Source organism: Canis lupus, chromosome 16, assembly GCF_048164855.1.
Source record: "Canis lupus baileyi chromosome 16, mCanLup2.hap1, whole genome shotgun sequence".
Taxonomy (NCBI): Eukaryota; Metazoa; Chordata; class Mammalia; order Carnivora; family Canidae; genus Canis; species Canis lupus.
This window is the reverse complement of record NC_132853.1, coordinates 34,136,945-34,156,324: the sequence shown is the minus strand read 5'-3', so window position 1 is coordinate 34,156,324 and position 19,380 is coordinate 34,136,945. Positions and strand designations below refer to the sequence as shown.

Sequence of the window (19,380 nt, the reverse complement as noted above, 5' to 3'; positions counted from 1 at the left end):
CGCCCCTTGCCTGCCTTTTCTGGCTGCACGACCGTAAGGCAACGTGCCCTATACCACTTGCTCGGTTACTCTTTGTCCCCATTCCCAACCCTACCACAGTCTCCAAGAGCGTTCACTGCTGTCCCCTCAGGCCCTGCAATAGCGCCCGGCACACAGTAGGTGCTCAGGTAATAATGCAGCGCTTGCTAGGCTGGAAAGAATGAGTAATTGTAAAGTGAGAAAGACCGGTCTATTTCTAGGTCAGGTGCCCGTCCGGACTTCATGCAAAGTGGGAGCGCCACCTCTCGGGCAGCCAACTGACTCGAGAACGGAGGAAGTGAGTCAGACAGTCTTACGGGGCGAGGGCGGGGGCGGGGGCGGGGCCGGGGGCGGGGGCGGGGCCGGGGGGAGAAAAGGGCAGAGAGCCGGAAGGACGAGGAACAGTGCCGGAAGTTAAACCTAGGAATGTTGCTCACTAGAATGACATCCGACTCCCGAGAGGAAGCGGGAAACGTGGCCCAGGGGTGTTCTGTAAAACGGGCTCCCCCGGCAGCCGATCCGGAAAGAAGCGTTCCGCGCCGGTAGGTGCCAGGAACCACGTGGGGCCGGGGCGTGTTTCCGGTGCCGGCGGCGCCAGAAGGAGTTGCGGCGGTAGCAGCTGGAAGGGTGAGAGGCTCTGGGGTCTTGAGAAGAAGGGGAGAGTGCTGGGGTCGGGAGAGGGGGGCGGCGATGGGGTGGGCTGAGTGTTGCTCCGGGCGGTGGCGCGAGGGATCGGATGGGAGGGAAGGGCGGCAGCGCCCGCGGACAGGTGCAGACCTGGCCGCGCAGTCCCGCCCCACGTGGCTGCCTTTGCCAGCAGGCCACGTCCGCCGGGTGGTGCCCTGTCTGCCTCCAGCGCACGCAGAGCTGGGCACGGGGTTGGGGTTCTGTAAGTGCTTGCTGAATGAATGAATGAATGAATGAGTGAGTGAGTGACGTGTGTGTGCCTGGGTTGGAATGGAGCACGTTTATGGGTATAAATGGGATGGGTATAGGGACTGTTTGTGGCTCGGTAGCCCCATTTTCTCCTGGGGAATCCATACTTGTCCGCAGCTTCCATTGGGATTTCTCGGCAGTCCTTGGGCTTTGTCTCTTTTTCTTGGAGGGGCAGCGCGGTTACCACTTAAGACCTTGTCTTTTTATATATATATATTTTATTTATTCATGAGAGACACAGAGAGAGAGACAGGCAGATACACAGGCGGAGGGAGAAGCAGGCTCCACGTAGGAAGCCTGATGTGGGACTCGATCCTGGGACTCCAGGATCACGCCCTGGGCCAGGGGCGGGTGCTAAACCGCTGAGCCACCCGGGGATCCCCCTTAAGACCTTTTCTTTGATCTTACCGAATGCGAGATCATGTGGCTAGGTACCAGGGACAGACGCAGGAGCAAACCATCCCCGTATACAGGCCGCAGACCCGTGTGTGTGTGTGTGTGTGTGTGTGTGTGGGCGGGGGGGGGGCAGAAACACAAACTAAAGATAATATATATGTATTTTTAAAGATTTTACTTACTCATGAGAGACATACAGAAAGGCAGAGACCTAGGCAGAGGGAGAAGCAGGCTCCTTGTGGGGAGCCCGATTGGGGACTCTGATCTCAGGACCCCGGAAACAAGACCTGAGCTAAAGGCTCAACCACTGAACCACCCAGGCCTTCCAGAAATTAAAATATATTAAGCTGTCATAATAAGAGGTTAACTAACCTACAGGAAGATAGAGCCAGGAGGTGGTGTGGCTGTCCTCATTAAGGATTGACCTTCAAGGTCAGGGGCCTCCTCCTTCCCTTCTTGTGAAGGCAGAGCAAGTCTTGAGCCCAGTCTTCTCTGTAAAAGGCAAGATACGAGATTGACATTCTCTAGGCAGACTCGTTCCTGCGTGATGTCCCAGCTCAGATACTACTAATGGCTCTAGTTCTTCCACCATCCACCTTTCTCTGGTGTGTCTTATGATGTAGCATAAATTGTATCCAGTTGGGAAATCCAGATTTTTTGGCCCTCATTTTGGTGCTCTAGATTTGTTTTCTTGTTTGCAAAATGAGGGGGATTGTAATGAAATAATCTCCAAAACCCCTCCCAGTTCTAATACCATGACTGTGGCAGTGGGTTAGACTGTATTTCATTCTGCCTTGGACCTGACACCACTTTATCACTGTAGTTTCTTATCTGGATAAATCAGAAGGACAGTATCTTTTCTTTTCTTTTTGTTTTAAACATCCACTACCTTAGTTATGCCACAGTACAGGTTAATAGAAGCTTTTAAGTCAAATGGGATAGAAAAAATAGCCCCTGCTTTTGGACCCTTGCCCACCCTGGGATATTAGTTCAGGAATAAGGGGACTGAGAAGGAATTGGGGGGTTTGTGTTTGCTTAGGGAAAAATTTTTTCCCCCCTTAGGAACATTTTTTACACACAGGCTATTCCAGAGTTTTGTCCGTATAGCACCTTGTAATGAATACATTCGTACACTGCAATAGCACACTATTCTTTTTTCTAAGATTTTGTTAATTTATTTTAGAGAACATGCGAGCATGAGCAGGGAGGAGCAGAGGGGGAGGGGAGAAAGAATCTGAAGCAGACTGCTCTCTGAGGCTCTCAGTGTGAGGCTCAGTCCCCTGACCCTGAGATCATGACCCAGGCTGAAATCAAGAGTTGGACACTCAATCGACTGAGCTGCCCTCATACCCCTTTAGCACACTGTTCTTATTGGTATATACGACTAGCACTGTAGGAACATTGTGTATACATATATCTTTAAAGTTGTCTTAAAAGTAGCACAGCGTGGTGAGCACACTAGGCATTGGGTTTTTACCTGAGAGACTTGGAGTTGGCATGACAGATTTAAACCAGCTTTATGGGGTAATCGGCTTGCGATGGATAATGATGTAGGCAGGATATTCCATGCCATTTCATCCTCCCAGCTGTTTATCCTCAGGACCATGGCCAACAGTGAACGCACCTTCATTGCCATCAAGCCTGATGGAGTCCAGCGCAGCCTTGTGGGAGAGATCATCAAGCGTTTCGAGCAAAAGGGATTCCGCCTCATTGCTATGAAATTAATCCAGGTAAGTGGACTTCACTCTTCATATTTCTGTTTTCTTGGAGTACAAGGGATCATTGTAGGTTAGCCTCCCTGTTCTCGCCTCCCCTCCTCTTTAGCCTTCTTCATGTAGGGTGAACACAAGCATCCTGAAAGCTGGAAACTCACTGGTGGCTAGCACTGTGGCTGAGTCCTACCACAAACCCAGTTTCTGGGACTTCTGGGAATAGCCTCCCCCTTTCCTTTAGCAGTGCGGAGTTCCACATATTACTACTGCAGCACTGTGATTTCTTCTTTCTTTCCTTTATTTTTAAGCAATCTCCACAGCAAATGTGGGGCTCGAACTCAACTCTGAGATCAAGGCTCCACTGACTGAGCCAGCCAGGCGCCCCTGCCCCTGCCCTTTTTCAAAGATTTTATTTATCCATGAGAGACATAGAGGCAGAGGCAGAGGGAGAAGCAGGTTCCTTGCAGGGAGCCAAATACTGGACTTGATCCCAGGACCCCAGGATCATGACCTGAGCCAGAAGCAACCGCTCAACTGCTGAGCCACCCAGGCGTCCCCCTTTCTTTCCTAAATTTTTATTTTATTTTATTTTTTTCTTCAGATTTTTATTTAAATTCTAGTTAGGTAACATACATGCAATTTTGGTTTCAGGAGAACACTGTGATTTCTGACTCAGAGCCCTGGGCGTGTTTGAGCACCCAGTCTTGAGCTTCCTGAGCAGATAATTTCAGAGAAATTCCCCCTCCTCCATTCCTCTCTTTGAGTCAGGCAGGTTGATTGTCAGCAAGGAGATTTTTCCATCCTTATTTACCACCCACTTCGTGTCTAGCATATTAGGCACCATTAGGGCATGTTGTGGGAAAGCTGTGGTTTTGTCCTTTGGAAGGCCCACTTGAAAACAGCAGAGAGGGCAGCCCCGGTGGCGCAGCGGTTTAGCGCCGCCTGCAGCCCAGGGCGTGATCCTGGAGACCCTGGATCGAGTCCCACGTCAGGCTCCCTGCATGGAGCCTGCTTCTCCCTCTGCTTCTCCCTCTCCCTCTGCCTGTGTCTCTGCCTCTCTCTCTCTCTCTCTCTCTGCATCTCTATGAATAAATAAGTAAAAAATCTTAAAAAAAAAAAGAAAACAGCAGAGAGAAATGGCACTTGCAAGAAACCTACAAAGCGGTATTTCAAAAAATGAAAAGGAGGGGGCACCTGAGTGGCACAGTCTCTTAAGCGTCAGACACTTGGGTTCGGCTTAGGTATCTCAGGGTCATGAGACTGAGTCCCATGTCAGGCTGCCCACAGCAAGGAGGCTGCTTGAGATTGTCTCTCCCTCTGCTCCTCTTGCTCATTTCTCGCTCTCTCTCTCTCTCGCTCTCTCTCTCAAATAAATAAATCTTTAAGAAAAATTTTTTAAAACCTCGCAACCCCCCCACCCCCAAAATGAAAAGGATTAATTAGTCAAGAATCCTTTTTCAGACAGACCTGGGAAATGAGAATTCAGATTCTCAAAGCCTATAAATTAGAGAATGGTCTTTTTTTCCTATTTATAGAGTCATCTTTTTTTTAATTTTAATTTTTTAAGATTTTATTCATTTGAGAGAGAGAAAGAGAGTGAGCAAGAGCAGGGGGTGGGGAGTTGGAGATACTCAGATTCCCCGCTGAGCAGGGGCTTGATCCCAGGACCCTAGAATCATGACCTGAGCTGAGCAGATGCTTCACTGACTGAGCCCCCCAGGTGCCCCAGTAGAGTCATCTTTGGAGTCTGCTAGTGTATTTTAAGTTTAGTTTGATTTGCAATTTAGTTCCTGTGTGATGTTTTAGGAAAACTGCTTTAGTATAAAATGGAGTAGATGGATGTTGATGCAGGGGGGTACATCATGGAATGATTAGTGCCAGGTGTTAGACAAGTATGGCTTTCCAGAGAGTTTGTATATTAAATTAGGTTTTGAAGGCAAAGTGAAATTTTTTTTTTTAATATTTTATTTATTCACGGCCTGAGCCGAAGGCAGACGCTCGACCACTAAGCCACCCAAGAGTCCCGGCAAAGTGAAATTAGAAAGTATTGTTGATTGGGCATTTACCGTGTGCTAGACATGTGTTTTTTCTGGCTCGCATGACAACCCAGAGACGTACTTATTTCTATGCCTATGGTTGTCAGTTATGAGGAACCTGGGGCTTGGAGAGGTTAAGTAATGTATCTGAAGGCACATAGTGATGGAACATGGATTTTAACTCTGGTCTCTCTGACCCCTAAGTGCATGCATTTTTTTCCACTACACTCAGTTTCCTATCAAGGATATGGGCTTGATGAAGATGGACAGCTGCCAGGAGCCTACAGAGTTGTTTATATCTGACATGGAGAAGGGTGGAGAGGGGAAACTTGATGTCCCCCCTCTGAAAAAAACCCTGTAATCTGTTCTGCAGATTAAAGATAACCAGAACCAATTAGTAGAATTAAAACAGTGTTCGGGGAAGGGAAGGTCAAGTCAGTGTGTGTCAGGAGACTGCCCCTAGTAGTCTTCCAGGGGGATTGGAGGGGATGGGAGAGGAATTGCTAACACGGCTGGTCATGTGGCTGTGTCATTTTACTTTGGCAAGTAACAATCAACAAGAGGCTGAATGGTAGGATGATTTGGATGTGCTTTCTGGCAGCAGATCTGCCCATGTGTGGGTCTCCCTGCAGTGTGCAGTACTATAGAACTGGAAAAACTGAGTCCTTGTTAGACCCTGAACAGGCCCTGTGCACAGTGGCAAAGAACACAGCCGAGGTAGTCGGAATTGCCAAGCAGCTGGTTTGCTCTCTAGCTAACTTGATTTGTTCCCACGTACCAGCCTTGCAATGTGAGAGTTTCTCATTCCTTCTTCTGCAAAATTATTTATTGCTAGATGTCATGTACTTTGGAGTGATTTGTAAAATACTTGTGGGAATTGCATAATTGCCACACCCGGTCCCTGGCCTGCATCATCTGAAGAAATGTGAAGTGGTCCTGGGAAGTGGCTGGGTTCAATTTACTTCTCATCGAATGCCAAGGGCTGCCCTCTCACCCCCTTTCCACTAATATTTTAGTTGAGGCTTGCTCTCAATGAATGGAAAGTCATCATGTTGTTTACTGTCATCATGTTGTTTTACTGTCTAAAATGGGATGGCTGGATTTGATTCTAAGGTTCTGTGGTATTCCAATCAATCAAGGCCAGTGAGGGAGGAATTGATATAAAGCTTAAGCACTTTTAGTCTCTTGGCACTGCTTCCCTCCAGTCATGTTGGGACTGGATTGGGTTATAACAGTCAGTGAGCCAAGGCTCACAGTTTAGACAGCAGTGGGAAATGACTAGATTGCTGGTTCTTAGGTCATTTGGGGGCCAATTCTCATTCTCTGCCCTGTTGATTAGGCTTCTGAAGACCTTCTCAAGGAGCACTATATTGACCTGAAGGACCGTCCATTCTTTGCCGGCCTGGTGAAGTACATGCAGTCAGGGCCTGTGGTTGCCATGGTGAGTGTGCACATATGGGATATTGATCGGATGACCCCGCTGGGAGCCAAGAGTCAGGCTTGTGATTCCTGCATCTGATGCCAGGTCCTCATTGATACAGATGAAATGGGGGCTGGGAGGATTGGGCAGTTAAGGTGTGAGTTGGCTCTCTGACCCACCAAAGGCAACATATATCTGTTTGTTGAACTGAAGACCCATAGTGACTCATAGCTGGGAGCAATTGGGAGAGGTCAGTATACTTCTGGAGAGCAGGGAGATTGTTTCTGGCTTATTGCAGAAATTCTCCAAGTATGTACTAGTTGTCCTGATTGTGCCAGGCTTTGTTCTAGACACTGGGGATACAGTCCAGAATGAAGACAAAATAGGTCCTTTTTTTCATAGGTTTGCTTGCCTACACATCTTGACAGGGGAAGATGGGCAGATCATGAAGAAATAAAAATGTGTGTGTGTGTATATATATAATATATATATGATATAAAATATATATATAAAAGCTGGCAGTGATATGCACGGAAATGAAAAAGGATGAGGTGACAGCAAGTGGCCACTTTAGATCGGGTGGTCAAGGAACATGCTTTGCAAGCTGAGATTAGAGTGAGAAGAGGGAACCAGACATACACAAAATCATGTTGAAGAGCACTCTCATCAAGAAAACAGCATGTGCAAAGGGCCTGGACTTTTTGAAGTCCAGAAAGAAGGTTGGAGTAGCTAGAGCCTGGTGGGTAAAAGAGAAAGTCAGGTAACAGGAGTCCAGAGGCACAGGCCCGGGCCAGAGTAGGCAGGACTGTGCTGGCTATGTACTTCATGAGCTCCAGGACGGATGCTATGGGAGGTCCTACAGTAGTCATTTTTAAAAGGCTGCTCTGGCTGCTTTGTCAAAAATGGATTGTAGAAAAGCAGGAGTTGGGGCAGAGAGATGAGTACTTCCAGTTTGGAACAAGTGGATGCTCTGTAACTATTTCTTCAATGTTAAGGGGGCTTTTTGTTTTCTTTGAATTAGTAGTTTACAGATTTTCTGCTGAGATTGGTTTTCTTCCTTGACCATATATTTTTTATCCTTGGAGGTGTGGGAGGGCCTGAATGTGGTGAAGACAGGCCGAGTGATGCTCGGGGAGACCAACCCGGCGGACTCCAAACCTGGGACCATCCGTGGGGACTTTTGCATCCAAGTTGGCAGGTGGGAGTTGGTGCTTTTTGCCCTTTTCCAAAATCTGAGGTGACACAAGAATTTGGGTTCCTTGGGCACTGGCTGCTTCAGTTGGTTGAGCATGTGACTGTTGATCTTGGGGTTATAAGTTCGAGCCTCATTTTGGGTGGAGAGATTACTTTAACTTTATTTTATTTATTTATTTATTTATTTTTAAAGATTTTATTTATTTATTCATGAGAGACATAGAGGGAGAGGCAGAGACATAGGCAGAGGGAGAAGCAGGCCTATGGGGAGCCCGATGTGGGACTTGATCCCGGGACTCCAGGATCATGCCCTGGGCCCAAGGCAGACAATCAACTGCTGAGCCACCCAGGCGTCCCTATTTTTTTTTTTTTTTAAGATTTTATTTTTTTATTCATGAGAGACACAGAGCAGAGACATAGGTAGAGGGATCAGCAGGCTCCCTATGGGGACCCCGATGTGGGATTTGATCCCAGGACCTTGACCCCAGCCAAAGGCAGATGCTCAACCACTGAGCCACCCAGGTGCCCCTAGAGATTACTTTTTAAAAAATGTTAAAAAAAGAGATTTGGGTTCCTGAGATTGGGATGGACATGATACCGTATGCACATCAGTTTAACATCAGTTCATTGTTTTTTTCCCTCTGAAATTGGCTTTGGGTTAGCGAGCTCTCTGCCATTGGCCATCGGCACCACTGTGGCTGTGCCTGTCTTGAGAGGGTAGAACTGGTACAACACACTTCGTTGGCCAGAGTCCTCTGGCGACTGGAGTGCAGGCAGGACATTTTTCATCCTTACCAGTTTTAACTGCAGTTGTGGGCTTTTTCTTTTAATGTGGACTCATGTACAGGGAGCTTTGGCTTTTTCTGCTGCAGGGGCTGTAAGCTTTCTGGCGGTGGGAATGAGGGGGGCTTCTGGGCAGTTTAATGCTTTGAGTCTTGGTAACCTGGCCATCTCTTTCCCTGTCCAGGAACATTATCCATGGCAGCGATTCTGTGGAGAGTGCGGAGAAGGAGATTGGCTTGTGGTTCCAGCCTGAAGAGCTGGTGGATTACAAGAGCTGTGCTCAGAACTGGATTTATGAGTGACGAGTGATGAGGGAGCAGACCTCAGTGCTTTGCCCGTTCCATTCCCTTTTCCTCCCATGAGCAAGGGGCCAGGCTCTTGCAAATCCAGTGATTTTTGAGAACTTCCTTATAACCTGGAGGGGACCTCTTGGAGCTGGGAGTGCTTCCCGTACAGTATTATGGGCTGCCATCAGATTAAAATGTTTCATCCCATTGTAGGATTCATTGAGTTGATTTCTTTGTATTGCTCTATTGCTTTGTATTTTGTATTCTTATCCATTTACTCTGGCTAACCTGAACTAACAGAGAATGTAAATACTATGTAAATTATTTTTATTGGCCTGAGATCACACATACATAGTCTCTTTCTGTCTCTCTCTGTTTGCCTGTCCCTCTCTTCACCCCTGCATCCCATCCACTTTTGCCACTGAGCCAGTCAGCATTCAACCAGGAAAGTGGTCTAGGTTACCAAGACTGTAACTGGGTGCAGAGGATTCATTGGAAATAAAAGATATCCTTCCTGCTCTTGAGAAGCTGTCAGGGACTCTGTGGATGGGGGAGTGTGAGAACTTGTAACTATTCCAAAACAGGATAGTATGCCTGGATCCCTGGGATGACCTCAGAAGAAACAGGTGAAATCTTGGGAGTAGCTTTGATTTGTTAGGGCACTGATTTGGTTGCTTTAACAGAAGCAAGATGGAAATTTACTTATCTTCTATTTAAAAGTCTAAACTAGAAATCTAATGTACAGCACTGTGTTTATAGCTCACAATATTGTATTGTGTACTTGAAATTTGCTAAAAGGGTAGATCTTTTTTTAAAGGTCTTATTTATTTATTCATGAGAGGGATCCCTGGGTGGCGCAGCGGTTTGGCGCCTGCCTTTGGCCTAGGGCACGATCCTGGAGACCCAGGATCGATTCCCACATCGGGCTCCCGGTACATGGAGCCTGCTTCTCTCTGCCTGTGTCTCTGCCTCTCTTTCTCTCTCTGTGACTATCATAAATAAATAAAAATTAAAAAAAAATATTTATTTATTCATGAGAGACATAGAGACATAGGTAGAGGGAGAAGCCGGCTCCCTATGGGGAGCCTGATGTGGGACTCAATCCCAGGACCCCAGGATCACGCCCCAAGCCAAAGGCAGCGGCTCAACCACTGAGCCACCCAAGTGTCCCTAAGGGTAGATCTTAAGTGTACTCACCACACACAAAATGGTAACTATATGAAGTGATATGTTCCTTAGCTTAAGTGTGATCGTTTCACAACATACGTAAATTAAAATACCAGGTTGTATACCTTAAATATATAACAAGTTTTATTTGCCAGTTATACCTCAAAAAAGCTGCAAAAATGTCTAAGTAGGTATGTAGGGGTGGTGATGGCAGTGAGATTCTGATCCTTGAGTTTGGGGACCGATTTCCTTCTCAGCAATGTAACACGCCTTACCACCTGTATGTGTGCCTAATGGCAAGTTGGGAAGGGAAGTAGAATGTTCCTTTCTTTTAAGGAACCCTTAAAAGAAGGTGTAACCCTGTACCACCTTTGCTCTCCACCCATCTCATTGGCCAGAACTTCAAAGTCTCTTGCTGCAAGAGTGGAAAGTATTTTTATTTGGGCAACCTTATGCCTAGAGAATACTCAGGAGCTCTCCTAGAAGGGGGAAGGTGAGAATACATATGATGGACAATTACTTTGGCCTCAGACGTTAGTGTTTCTTGGTATTTTCCCTGTTCACCTGGCTTTGGTAGAGGCAGTGGAGAGGAGGGGAGTTGGGAGCCGTGTTTTTCCAGCTTCTCGGGTGTACCTGACGAAATTGTAAGATTATTTGAAGTGTGCAGTGAGAGTTGACATATGTAGACTTTGTGAAAGAATTTCCTCCATGGGAGCTAGGACTTCCACACAGCTGAGGACTAGATGCATTTCTATCTCATACAACAAAACATGGCCTGTTTTTGGTGAGGGGAGTGAGGTAAAGTACCAGTACCTTCCGGAAAGGGATACGTGTGTGGTGAGGCAGCAGGGTAATACCCTGCTCAGTTAAGTGCCCTCCAGGAAGGACGAGGAAAGCAAAGGGCAAAAGGCTGCTGCTCACTGTACTGCAGGACCTGTGATGATGGGACCAAAGGGGGCAAACATCTCTCCAGAGAAATCTGCAGTGAAATTCCCAGATTCTTTCCCACAGTTGACACTGGGTAACTGAGAAGGAAGTCCAAATTCCAGTGCTTCACCTGGAAGCCCAAGAGAACACTGGCTGTCTCTTCCCCAGAGTGTATTGTGTCTTTTATTTATTTATTTTTTTAAGATTTATTTATCTGAGATAGTGAGAGAGCGAGCACGAGCAGGGAGGAGAGGAAGAGGGAGAAGCTGATGCCCCATTTGAGCAGGGAGCCTGATAAAGGCTCCATCCCAGGGCCCAGAGATCATGACCCAAGCCAAAGCCAGACGTTTCCCCGAACGAGTCCCCCAGGGTCCCCCAGGATTGTGACTTAATGCCCTGCGACCAGAAATTGGGAAGTCAAGGTGTAATACCGGGCTGGCTTGTCCTCTTGCAGCCAGGGTGCAGGGGTGCAAGGACACCTGGGTCCAGGGGGCCCACATAGAGCAGGTTCCATCACTCCGGGCTGACAAAACTGAAAGGTGTGGAGACTGGTCACATGGAGGAAAATGTTTTTCAGGGAGGCCAACACTAGGAGGACTGGACCAACGTCTGAAAGACCAGCTCTCAAGCGCTGAAAATACTGTTATTTTTTTTAAAGATTCTATTTATTGGACAGCACAAGCAGGGGGAGTGGCAGGCACCGAGGGGGAAGCAGGCTCCCCGCTAAGCAGGCTCGTCCGGGACCCTGCGGTCATGACCTGAGCTGAAGGCGGACGCTTACGGCCTGAGCCGCCCAGGCGCCCCAACTTCCAGTTCTCTAGAAGGAAAATGTGGGACAGAGGTCAGTGGGTACCTGCATGTGGGCAGTGGCGGTCCAATCCGTCCGTGTTTCGGGGTCGGCCCTGCGAGTCCTTGTTGCTCGAGGGGGTCGTGTCGGTTCCCGTCGCCGTTCGCCGGGCTGAGAGCGAACCCGGAAGGCGGTCAGGGGCTGCAGAGGCCGAGCCCGGCACGGGGTAGCCAGGTCCTTCAGGCCAGCAGCGACCGGTTATCAGCGCAGGGCCCGGCGCCCTCGGGGAGGGTGCGCTTCCCGCCGCCTGCTCGCTGTCCCGAGGCGGCCCGTCACGGGGCCTCCGCACGGCGGGACGGGGTCTCCGGCGGCGAGGAGAGGAACGCGGCGCTGTGTGCCCTCGGCCCTCGGGCAGGTCTGGTTCCTGTCAGGCAGCCCGGGACCCTGTCAGGGACGCGTCCCCGGCGGGGCCGGAGCCTGGGCGCACAGGGCGCGTGCGCGTGCGCGTGCGCGGCAGGGGGTGCGCGCGGAGCTGGGGCCGGCCGCCGGGGCTCCCGCCGCGGGACCCACACCCGGGCCGGGCGACGAAGCCACTTCCGGCCCCCGAGCCCCCGGGGCGGGGACAGCGGCCCGGGCCGCGTCGGCCTCGCGGGTTGGGCGACGGGGCGTCCGGGGTGTGGCCGTCGCGCAGCCCTCCTCCCGAGCCGGCCCGGGCCCCGCCGCGCGCTCCCCGCCTCGCTCCCGGCCCGCCGCGCAGCCAGCTTCCCGGTAGGGCGCCGCGGGACCTCCCCCACCGCCCCCGGGCCTCCCGGCGGGGACACTCCCCCCTCCCGCGGGGCGGCCGGCGGGCGCGTGTCCCGGGGGGCGGGGGGGGCGGGGGCGAGCCCCGGGCCTGGGTCCGCGCGGCCGCGGGGCCCTGAGCCGGCCTGTCGCCCGCAGGCCATGGCCCACCAGGAGCGCACGTTCATCGCCATCAAGCCGGACGGCGTGCAGCGCGGCCTCGTGGGCGACATCGTCAAGCGCTTCGAGCAGAAGGGGTTCCGCCTCGTGGCCATGAAGTTCCTGCGGGTAACGCGGCCCCCGCCCCCGCCCCCGCCCCGGCCCCGGCCCGCCGGACCCCGGGCGGCGGGCGCCCCTCCTCCTGCCCGCGCCCCCGCCCCCACCCACCGACCCCCGCGACCCCGCCGCCCCCGCCCGGCCCCGAGGCCCGCGAGCGCGGGCGCCCTCGCAAGGTTAACGGAGGTGACGTGTCGGCCGCCGGGGAGCCGGGGCGCGGGGCCTGCGGGCAAAGCCTGCCCCCTCCCCCACCCCCCACCCCCCACCCCCCACCCCCCTCCCCGTCCCGGCCCCCGTCCCCGTCCCCGTCTGCTCTCCTCCCCGGGTTTAGGGCAGTGCCCGGCATTTCCGCACTATGCTTGGGGCACAGAACTGGACTTTAAGGGAGAACTATTGAAATCTTCTTGACCAAGCCCATCTGGGAAGAGGAGAACGTTCCAGTTAACATCGGAAATGTTGGAAAGGACACTGGGAGATGGGCCAGGAGAGTGGCTATGATCTCTCTCTGACCCGTTTCCTTCAACGGCAGCCAACGCTTACTTAACCCTCCACATCTGGATTTTCAAACCACCTACTTTTTAGGATTATAACACCCCTAATACCATTGACATTTTGAGGGTTTCTTCATGATCAGAACAGTCTTTCTGCTAAAAGAGTATGGAGCTTGGATAGGATTTATATATGAACCCCTTAGATGTGGGCTAACTTATGCAACTGGATTTTTGGAGAACCTGCCTTGTGAATGGGTGGGGGGGGATTCTGAGGATGGGATAGAGCCATAATTCAGCTTTATCCAGTTTACTTCCTAATTGCGACCTCCTGTTCCATGCCAGGCCTCAGAGGACCTCCTGAAGGAGCACTACATTGACCTGAAGGACCGCCCCTTCTACCCGGGGCTGGTGAAGTACATGCACTCCGGACCTGTTGTGGCCATGGCACGTGCTCGTGGGGGCGGGCAGGGAGATGGGGTGGGTGTGGGGCAGGAGTGTGGGGAACACTAATGCGGGCTGCTACAGAACCCGGCTTGCTCAGTGCTGGGGTGTCCCTTTTTTTTTTTTTTTTTTTTTTAAATATATTTACTCATTAGATACACAGAGAGAGAGAGGCAGAGACACAGGCAGAGGGAGCAGCAGGCTCCATGCAAGGAACCCGACGTGGGACTTGATCCCAGGTCTCCAGGATCATGCCCTGGGCAGAAGGTGGAAGGTGGCGCTAAACTGCTGATCCCACCCAGGAATCCCTGGGGTGTCCTCTTTTTAGACATTTTCCCAGCTACTTTAAATTCCTTTTTTTAAAATTTTTTTTATTTTAAAGATTTTGTTTAGGGAAGCCTGGTTGGCTCAGCGGCTTAGTGCCGCCTTCGGCCCAGGGCCTGATGTCCTTCCCACTGACCCCATCCCACCTGCTTGCTTTCCTCTACCCCTTCACTGTTTCTCCTCCTGTTTGTGGCCGCCTGAGGTTCCTCAGTCCTGTTCAGCTTCCTCTTAGGTGGGAAGTCCCCATGTTGGGTAGATGGTGTCCATGTACCTGAGCAGTGCACTCGGGTTGGAGAGCAGACCATCTCCAAGCTCCTCTGGTCTTTGGGGGTGAGCCGGTGAACCGGGTCAGTTATTACTCTGATTCTGAGGCAGGGGTGAAACTTTGTTCCCAATGGTCCCAAATGACAGATCTTATGTGGTTCCTTTGCCCTACTGGTTTCCAGGTCTGGGAGGGACTGAATGTGGTGAAGACAGGAAGAATGATGCTTGGGGAGACCAACCCAGCAGATTCTAAGCCAGGCACCATTCGTGGGGACTTCTGCATTCAAGTTGGCAGGTAAGTCCTGAGGAGCGCTGAGACTTTTTCTCAAAGCCACTTAAATGAGGGGTATGGGATATTTTTGGCATATCCCAATTTTAGGAAAACTTGAACTTTTACAAGTGGGTGATAGTGATCACTGGATGGACATTTTCTTCAATAATTATTTCCCTTGGCTACTTAAAATTTTAACTGAGACCTCACCCAAGGGAGCTGCATGTGGTAGGTCCTGTGGGACACAGCAGAAAGCCAGTGGGGAAAAGCCTCTGCTCTTGGCTGTACTGTGTCCATGGGGGTGGCGCTAACCTTTTGGTTCCCTCACTATATGAAATCTGTACAAAAACTCTGTATAAAGATCTAAATGGAATAAAGGGATTGTCAGTGAATGTGAATGTTTTGGTTGGCTTTGCAAATGAGTGTTAGTAAGAAAATGCTGCAGAAATGGCCCTTGATAATGAATGTACCTCGTGTAGTTTGGATATTGGTCTGGTTATCCCTATTTTCAAAATTTGAGAAGTAGTTGTTTGTGACATAGTCTTGGGGTACAAGCTTTGTTTTGGAAACTTGGGAGTATAATAAAGTTGAGCCAGGGGATACTTTTGATCAAAAAATCTATTATTTTATAGTTGCAGGTTTTGTTTTGTTGTGCAGGGAATGGGGAGCTGATTGGGGGAGGGACAGAGGGAGAAACTCTTAAACAGACTCCTCAATGAGTGCCAAGCCCCACACAGGGCTCCATCTCGTGACCCCGAGATCATGACCTGAGCCAGAATCAAGAGTCAGACACTCACTGCCTGAGCCCCCCAACCCTCCTTCTATATTTGTAGTTTAAGAGGAAATACTTTGGGGGTAGTCTCCTGCTTCATATGGCAATTTGGCTGAAAAGGTCTGCAGTGACTATCCTTTGCCTTAGCCATAAACAGACTTTTGCACTTTAAAATGTGGTGACTTGGGGCACCTGGGTGGCTCAGTAGGTCTCAGCTCAGGTCTTGATCTCAGGGGCATGAGTTGAAGCCCCACGTTGGGCTCCAAGCTGGGTGTGAAGCCTACTTTAAAACAAAATATATGGTAACTAATAATTGTTCTCTTTCTTAGGAACATCATTCATGGTAGTGATTCAGTAAAAAGTGCAGAGAAAGAAATCAGCCTATGGTTTAAGCCTGAAGAGTTGGTTGACTACAAGTCTTGTGCTTTTGACTGGATCTATGAATAAAAGATGGACACAGCATTAGTTCCCTTTGGCACCACTTTATATGTTCCTGGACATAGCTCTTCATTCCAGTGACTTGGAAGTAATAGAGTCAATCTTTCTTTTCTAAAACGTACTTAACCAATAAAGCCTTTGGAAACTGGTGTAGTCTACTGTGCTTGCTTGATTCTACCCTGGAAGAAGTGACTTCCTTCCTGGGCTTTCGTAGCATTATACAGAACTAAATCATCCCGCTTACCATGGACGAATGATGTGACCCTTCTCAGCACCAGAGTGTACTTTTAGACTCTAGGAGGTCAAGTAGAGAGGCTGAAGAGGACAAGTATGGCTCTGTGTGTCTAAACTAAAAAGGAAGTAATGAAAATAAATATTCAATCTCCCTAGAGGAATTAGAAATGTGTATTTCTGTACAAAGAGTTTGTTGAAATTCAAGGGAAACACAGAGCAGTCAAGTTGTCCAGATTCACATTTTTGTTGACTGATGACTGGGCAAATGATGAAACGGAAGCCTAAAGACATCTGTAAAATGAGGATATACCCCTGCAATGCAGGTTTAAAAGAAAGAACGGATCTAGTGCCTAGCCCCTCGGGCCCCTGTTCCCTGAAACCTTATTCCACTACTCTTCCCTAGGGTGAGATATTTATCATGCCTGTTTTCTGGGCTACATGCAATGGTTACAAAATTCTTACTGCCTGCTTTTAAGGTTAATTTCACTAGAATGGCACGGTTGTAAGATAATACCAAATAGCACCCATCAGTTTAAATGATCATGATCACCTGGAGTCGGTTTTTTTAATTTTTAAAAATATTTATTTATTCATGAGAGACCCAGAGAGAGAGGCAGGTTCCCTGCAGGGAGCCTGACGGCAGGACTCGATCCTGGATCCTGGGATCACAACCTGAGACAACCACTGAGCCACCCAGGTGTCCCTTGGAGTCTGGTTTGGAACTTGGAGACTATGGGCACCCTGGGTGGCTCAGTCAGTCAAGTATCTGACTCTTGGTTGCAGCTCAGGTCACCGTCTCAGGGCTGTGAGATTGAGCCCTGTGTGGGGATCCGGGCTGGGCATGGAGCTTGCTTGTCATTCTCTATCTCTCTCTGCCCCCTGACCCCTGCACACCTCATTCTCTCCCTAAAAAAAAAAAAAAAAAAAGCATTACTTTCTCATTTATTTTTTTTTTCATCATGGTAAATACTCTTTAATTCTCCCCACCTCCCCTCTAGTAACTGCCAGTTTTCTATAATTAAGAGGCTGTTTCTTGGTTTCTATTTTCCCCTTTGCTCATTTGCTTTTTAAATTCCACAGAGAAGGTGAAATCATGTGGTAGTTGTCTTTCTCCAACTTCACCTAGCATTATACTTTAGCTCCATCCATGTTGTTGCAAATGGCAAGGTTTCATTCTTTTTTATTTTTATAGCTAAATAGTCCTCCATATGTATCTATCCACCCACCATATCTTATCCATTCATCTACTGATGGACACGGGCTGCTACCATAATTTGGCTGTTGTAAATAATGCTGCAAATGAATACAAGGATGCAAGAATCCTTTTGCCTTAGTGTTTTTGTATTCTATGGATAAATGCCCAGTAATGCAACTACTGGATGTAGGGTACTTCTATTTTTAAAAAAATTTTATTTATTTATTCATGAGAGAGAGAGAGAGAGAGAGGCAAAGGGAGAAGCAGGCTCCATGCAGGGAGCCTGACATGGGACTCAATCCCCGGTCTCCAGGATCACACCCTGGGCTGAAGGCAGGCACTAAACCACTGCGCCACTGGGTCTGCCCTAGGGTACTTCTATTTTTAACTTTTTGAGAAACTTCCATACTGTTTTTCAGAGTGGCTGCACCAGTGCGCAATCCCAGCAGTGCAAGAGGATTCCTTTTTCTCTACATCCTCACCAATACTTGTGTTTTTAATTTTTTTAAACTTTTGTTTTTTTAATTTTTATTTTTATTTTATTTTTTTATTCATTTATGATAGTCACAGAGAGAGAGAGAGGCAGAGACATAGGCAGAGGGAGAAGCAGGCTTCATGCACCGGGAGCCTGATGTGGGATTCAATCCCGGGTCTCCAGGATCGCGCCCTGGGCCAAAGGCAGGCGCCAAACCGCTGCGCCACCCAGGGATCCCTGTGTTTTTAATTTTAGCCATTCTGACAGGTGTCAGGTGATACCTCATTGTAGTTTTGATTTGTATTTTTCTGATGATAAGGGATGATGAGCCCATATTTTCATGTGCCTAATGGCCATTTGTATTTTTCTTTTTTTAAAGGTTTTATTTATTCATGAGAGACAGAGAGAGAGAGAGGCAGAGACATAGGCAGAGGGAGGAGAAGCAGGCTCCATACAGGAGCCCGATGTGGAACTTGATCCCAGAACTCCAGGATCACATCTTTTTTTTTTTTTTAAATAAATTTTTTATTTATTTATGATAGTCACACACAGAGAGAGAGAGAGGCAGAGACACAGGCAGAGGGAGAAGCAGGCTCCATGCCGGGAGCCCGACATGGGATTCGATCCCAGGTCTCCAGGATCACGCCCTGGGCCAAAGGCAGGCGCCAAACCGCTGCGCCACCCAGGGATCCCTCCAGGATCACATCTTGAGCAGATCCTGCTGAGCCACCCAGGTGTCCCTGTATTTCTTTTTTATTAAAAAAAAAAAAAAAGATTTTATTTATTTATTCACGAGAGAGAGAGAGAGAGAGAGAGAGAGAGAGAGAGAGAGAGGCAGAGACACAGGCAGAGGGTGAAGCAGGCTCCATGCAGTGAGCCAGACCTGGGACTCAATCTGAGATCTCCAGGATCAGGCCCTCGGCTGAAGGTGGCGCTAAACCGCTGAGCCACCCGGGCTGCCCTGTATTTCTTCTTTAAAATGCATTACTTGGGGTGCCTGGGTGGCTCAGTCAGTTAAGCATCTGCTTTCAGCTCAGGTCAAGATCCCAACATCTTGGGATTGAGCCCCATGGCTGGCTCTCAGCAGGGAGTCTGCTTCTCTTTCTCTCTCTGCTCCCCATCTCCCCACAGCCCTGCTCGATTTTTCTCTTTCAAATAAATAAAAAATCTTAAAAATATTTTTCTTAGGGACGTGTAGGAGGCTCAGTGGTTGAGGGAGTCTGCCTTCAGCCCAGGGCATGATCCTGGAGTCCGGGATCGAGTCCCACATCGGGCTCCCTGCATGGAGCCTGCTTCTCCCTCTGCCTATCTCTGCCTCTCTCTCTGTCTCTGATGAATAAATAAAATATTTTTTAAAAATTAAAAAAATAAAAAAACTTTTTAGAAGATTTTATTTATTCGAGAGAGAGAGAGAGAGAGAGAGAGAGAGAGAGAGAGACTGGCAGAGACAGGCAGAGGGAGAAGCAGGCTCCATGCAGGGAGCCCGATGTGGGACTCGATCCCGGACTCCAGGATCATGCCCTGGGCTGAAGGCAGGTGAGCCACCCAGGTGTCCCTCAAATAAATAAAAAATCTTTAAAAAATTAAAATGTATTACCGTTGGGGTGCTTGAGTGGCTCAGTTAGTTGGGCATCCACTCTTGATTTTTGGCTCAGGTTGTGAGCTTAGGGCTGTGGGACTGAGCCATGTCTGCCTCCAGGCCCTGTGCTTAGGGTGGAGTCTGCTTGTCTATCTCCCTCTCCTCCTTCTCTCCACC

At 49.1% G+C, this 19,380-nt stretch overlaps 2 protein-coding genes and 1 long non-coding RNA gene across 5 annotated transcripts; 2 read left to right on the top strand and 1 right to left on the bottom strand.

Annotated features, from left to right (window-relative positions):
• Positions 1 to 485: 485 nt before the first annotated feature.
• On the top strand, positions 486 to 8,997 carry LOC140606513 (nucleoside diphosphate kinase A). Of its 2 annotated transcripts, none has more exons than XM_072780033.1 (5): positions 486 to 645; positions 2,951 to 3,080; positions 6,438 to 6,539; positions 7,604 to 7,716; positions 8,680 to 8,997. In XM_072780033.1, exons 2-5 carry the CDS (start codon positions 2,955 to 2,957, stop codon positions 8,795 to 8,797), a joined length of 459 nt encoding a protein of 152 aa, XP_072636134.1. In that variant the 5' UTR covers positions 486 to 645; positions 2,951 to 2,954; the 3' UTR covers positions 8,798 to 8,997. The 2 variants fall into 2 exon arrangements, with proteins under 2 accessions (XP_072636134.1, XP_072636135.1); XM_072780034.1 differs by lacking the exon at positions 486 to 645 and adding an exon at positions 786 to 907.
• LOC140606515 (uncharacterized) lies at positions 1,509 to 12,415 on the bottom strand. The gene is made up of 3 exons (XR_012008859.1): positions 11,730 to 12,415; positions 2,828 to 3,113; positions 1,509 to 1,842 (listed from the first exon to the last, which is right to left on the bottom strand). It is a non-coding gene; the product is annotated as an uncharacterized lncRNA (long non-coding RNA).
• On the top strand, positions 11,587 to 15,869 carry NME2 (NME/NM23 nucleoside diphosphate kinase 2). 2 transcript variants are annotated; one of them, XM_072780032.1, is made up of 5 exons: positions 11,587 to 11,717; positions 12,603 to 12,731; positions 13,553 to 13,654; positions 14,422 to 14,534; positions 15,612 to 15,869. In XM_072780032.1, exons 2-5 carry the CDS (start codon positions 12,606 to 12,608, stop codon positions 15,727 to 15,729), a joined length of 459 nt encoding a protein of 152 aa, XP_072636133.1. In that variant the 5' UTR covers positions 11,587 to 11,717; positions 12,603 to 12,605; the 3' UTR covers positions 15,730 to 15,869. The 2 variants fall into 2 exon arrangements, with proteins under 2 accessions (XP_072636133.1, XP_072636132.1); XM_072780031.1 differs by lacking the exon at positions 11,587 to 11,717 and adding an exon at positions 12,274 to 12,431.
• The last annotated feature ends 3,511 nt before the right edge of the window (positions 15,870 to 19,380 follow it).

What these genes read in the sequence shown, in the direction of transcription:
- LOC140606513 (XM_072780033.1), top strand. Translation starts at nt 2,955, where the DNA reads ATGGCCAACAGTGAACGCACCTTCATTGCCATCAAGCCTGATGGAGTC. An exon ending in TTGCTATGAAATTAATCCAG is followed by an intron (nt 3,081 to 6,437) that starts GTAAGTGGACTT and finishes CCTGTTGATTAG; the next exon opens with GCTTCTGAAGACCTTCTCAA. An exon ending in TTTTGCATCCAAGTTGGCAG is followed by an intron (nt 7,717 to 8,679) that starts GTGGGAGTTGGT and finishes TTCCCTGTCCAG; the next exon opens with GAACATTATCCATGGCAGCG.
- NME2 (XM_072780032.1), top strand. Translation starts at nt 12,606, where the DNA reads ATGGCCCACCAGGAGCGCACGTTCATCGCCATCAAGCCGGACGGCGTG. An exon ending in CCGGACCTGTTGTGGCCATG is followed by an intron (nt 13,655 to 14,421) that starts GCACGTGCTCGT and finishes ACTGGTTTCCAG; the next exon opens with GTCTGGGAGGGACTGAATGT. An exon ending in TTCTGCATTCAAGTTGGCAG is followed by an intron (nt 14,535 to 15,611) that starts GTAAGTCCTGAG and finishes TCTCTTTCTTAG; the next exon opens with GAACATCATTCATGGTAGTG.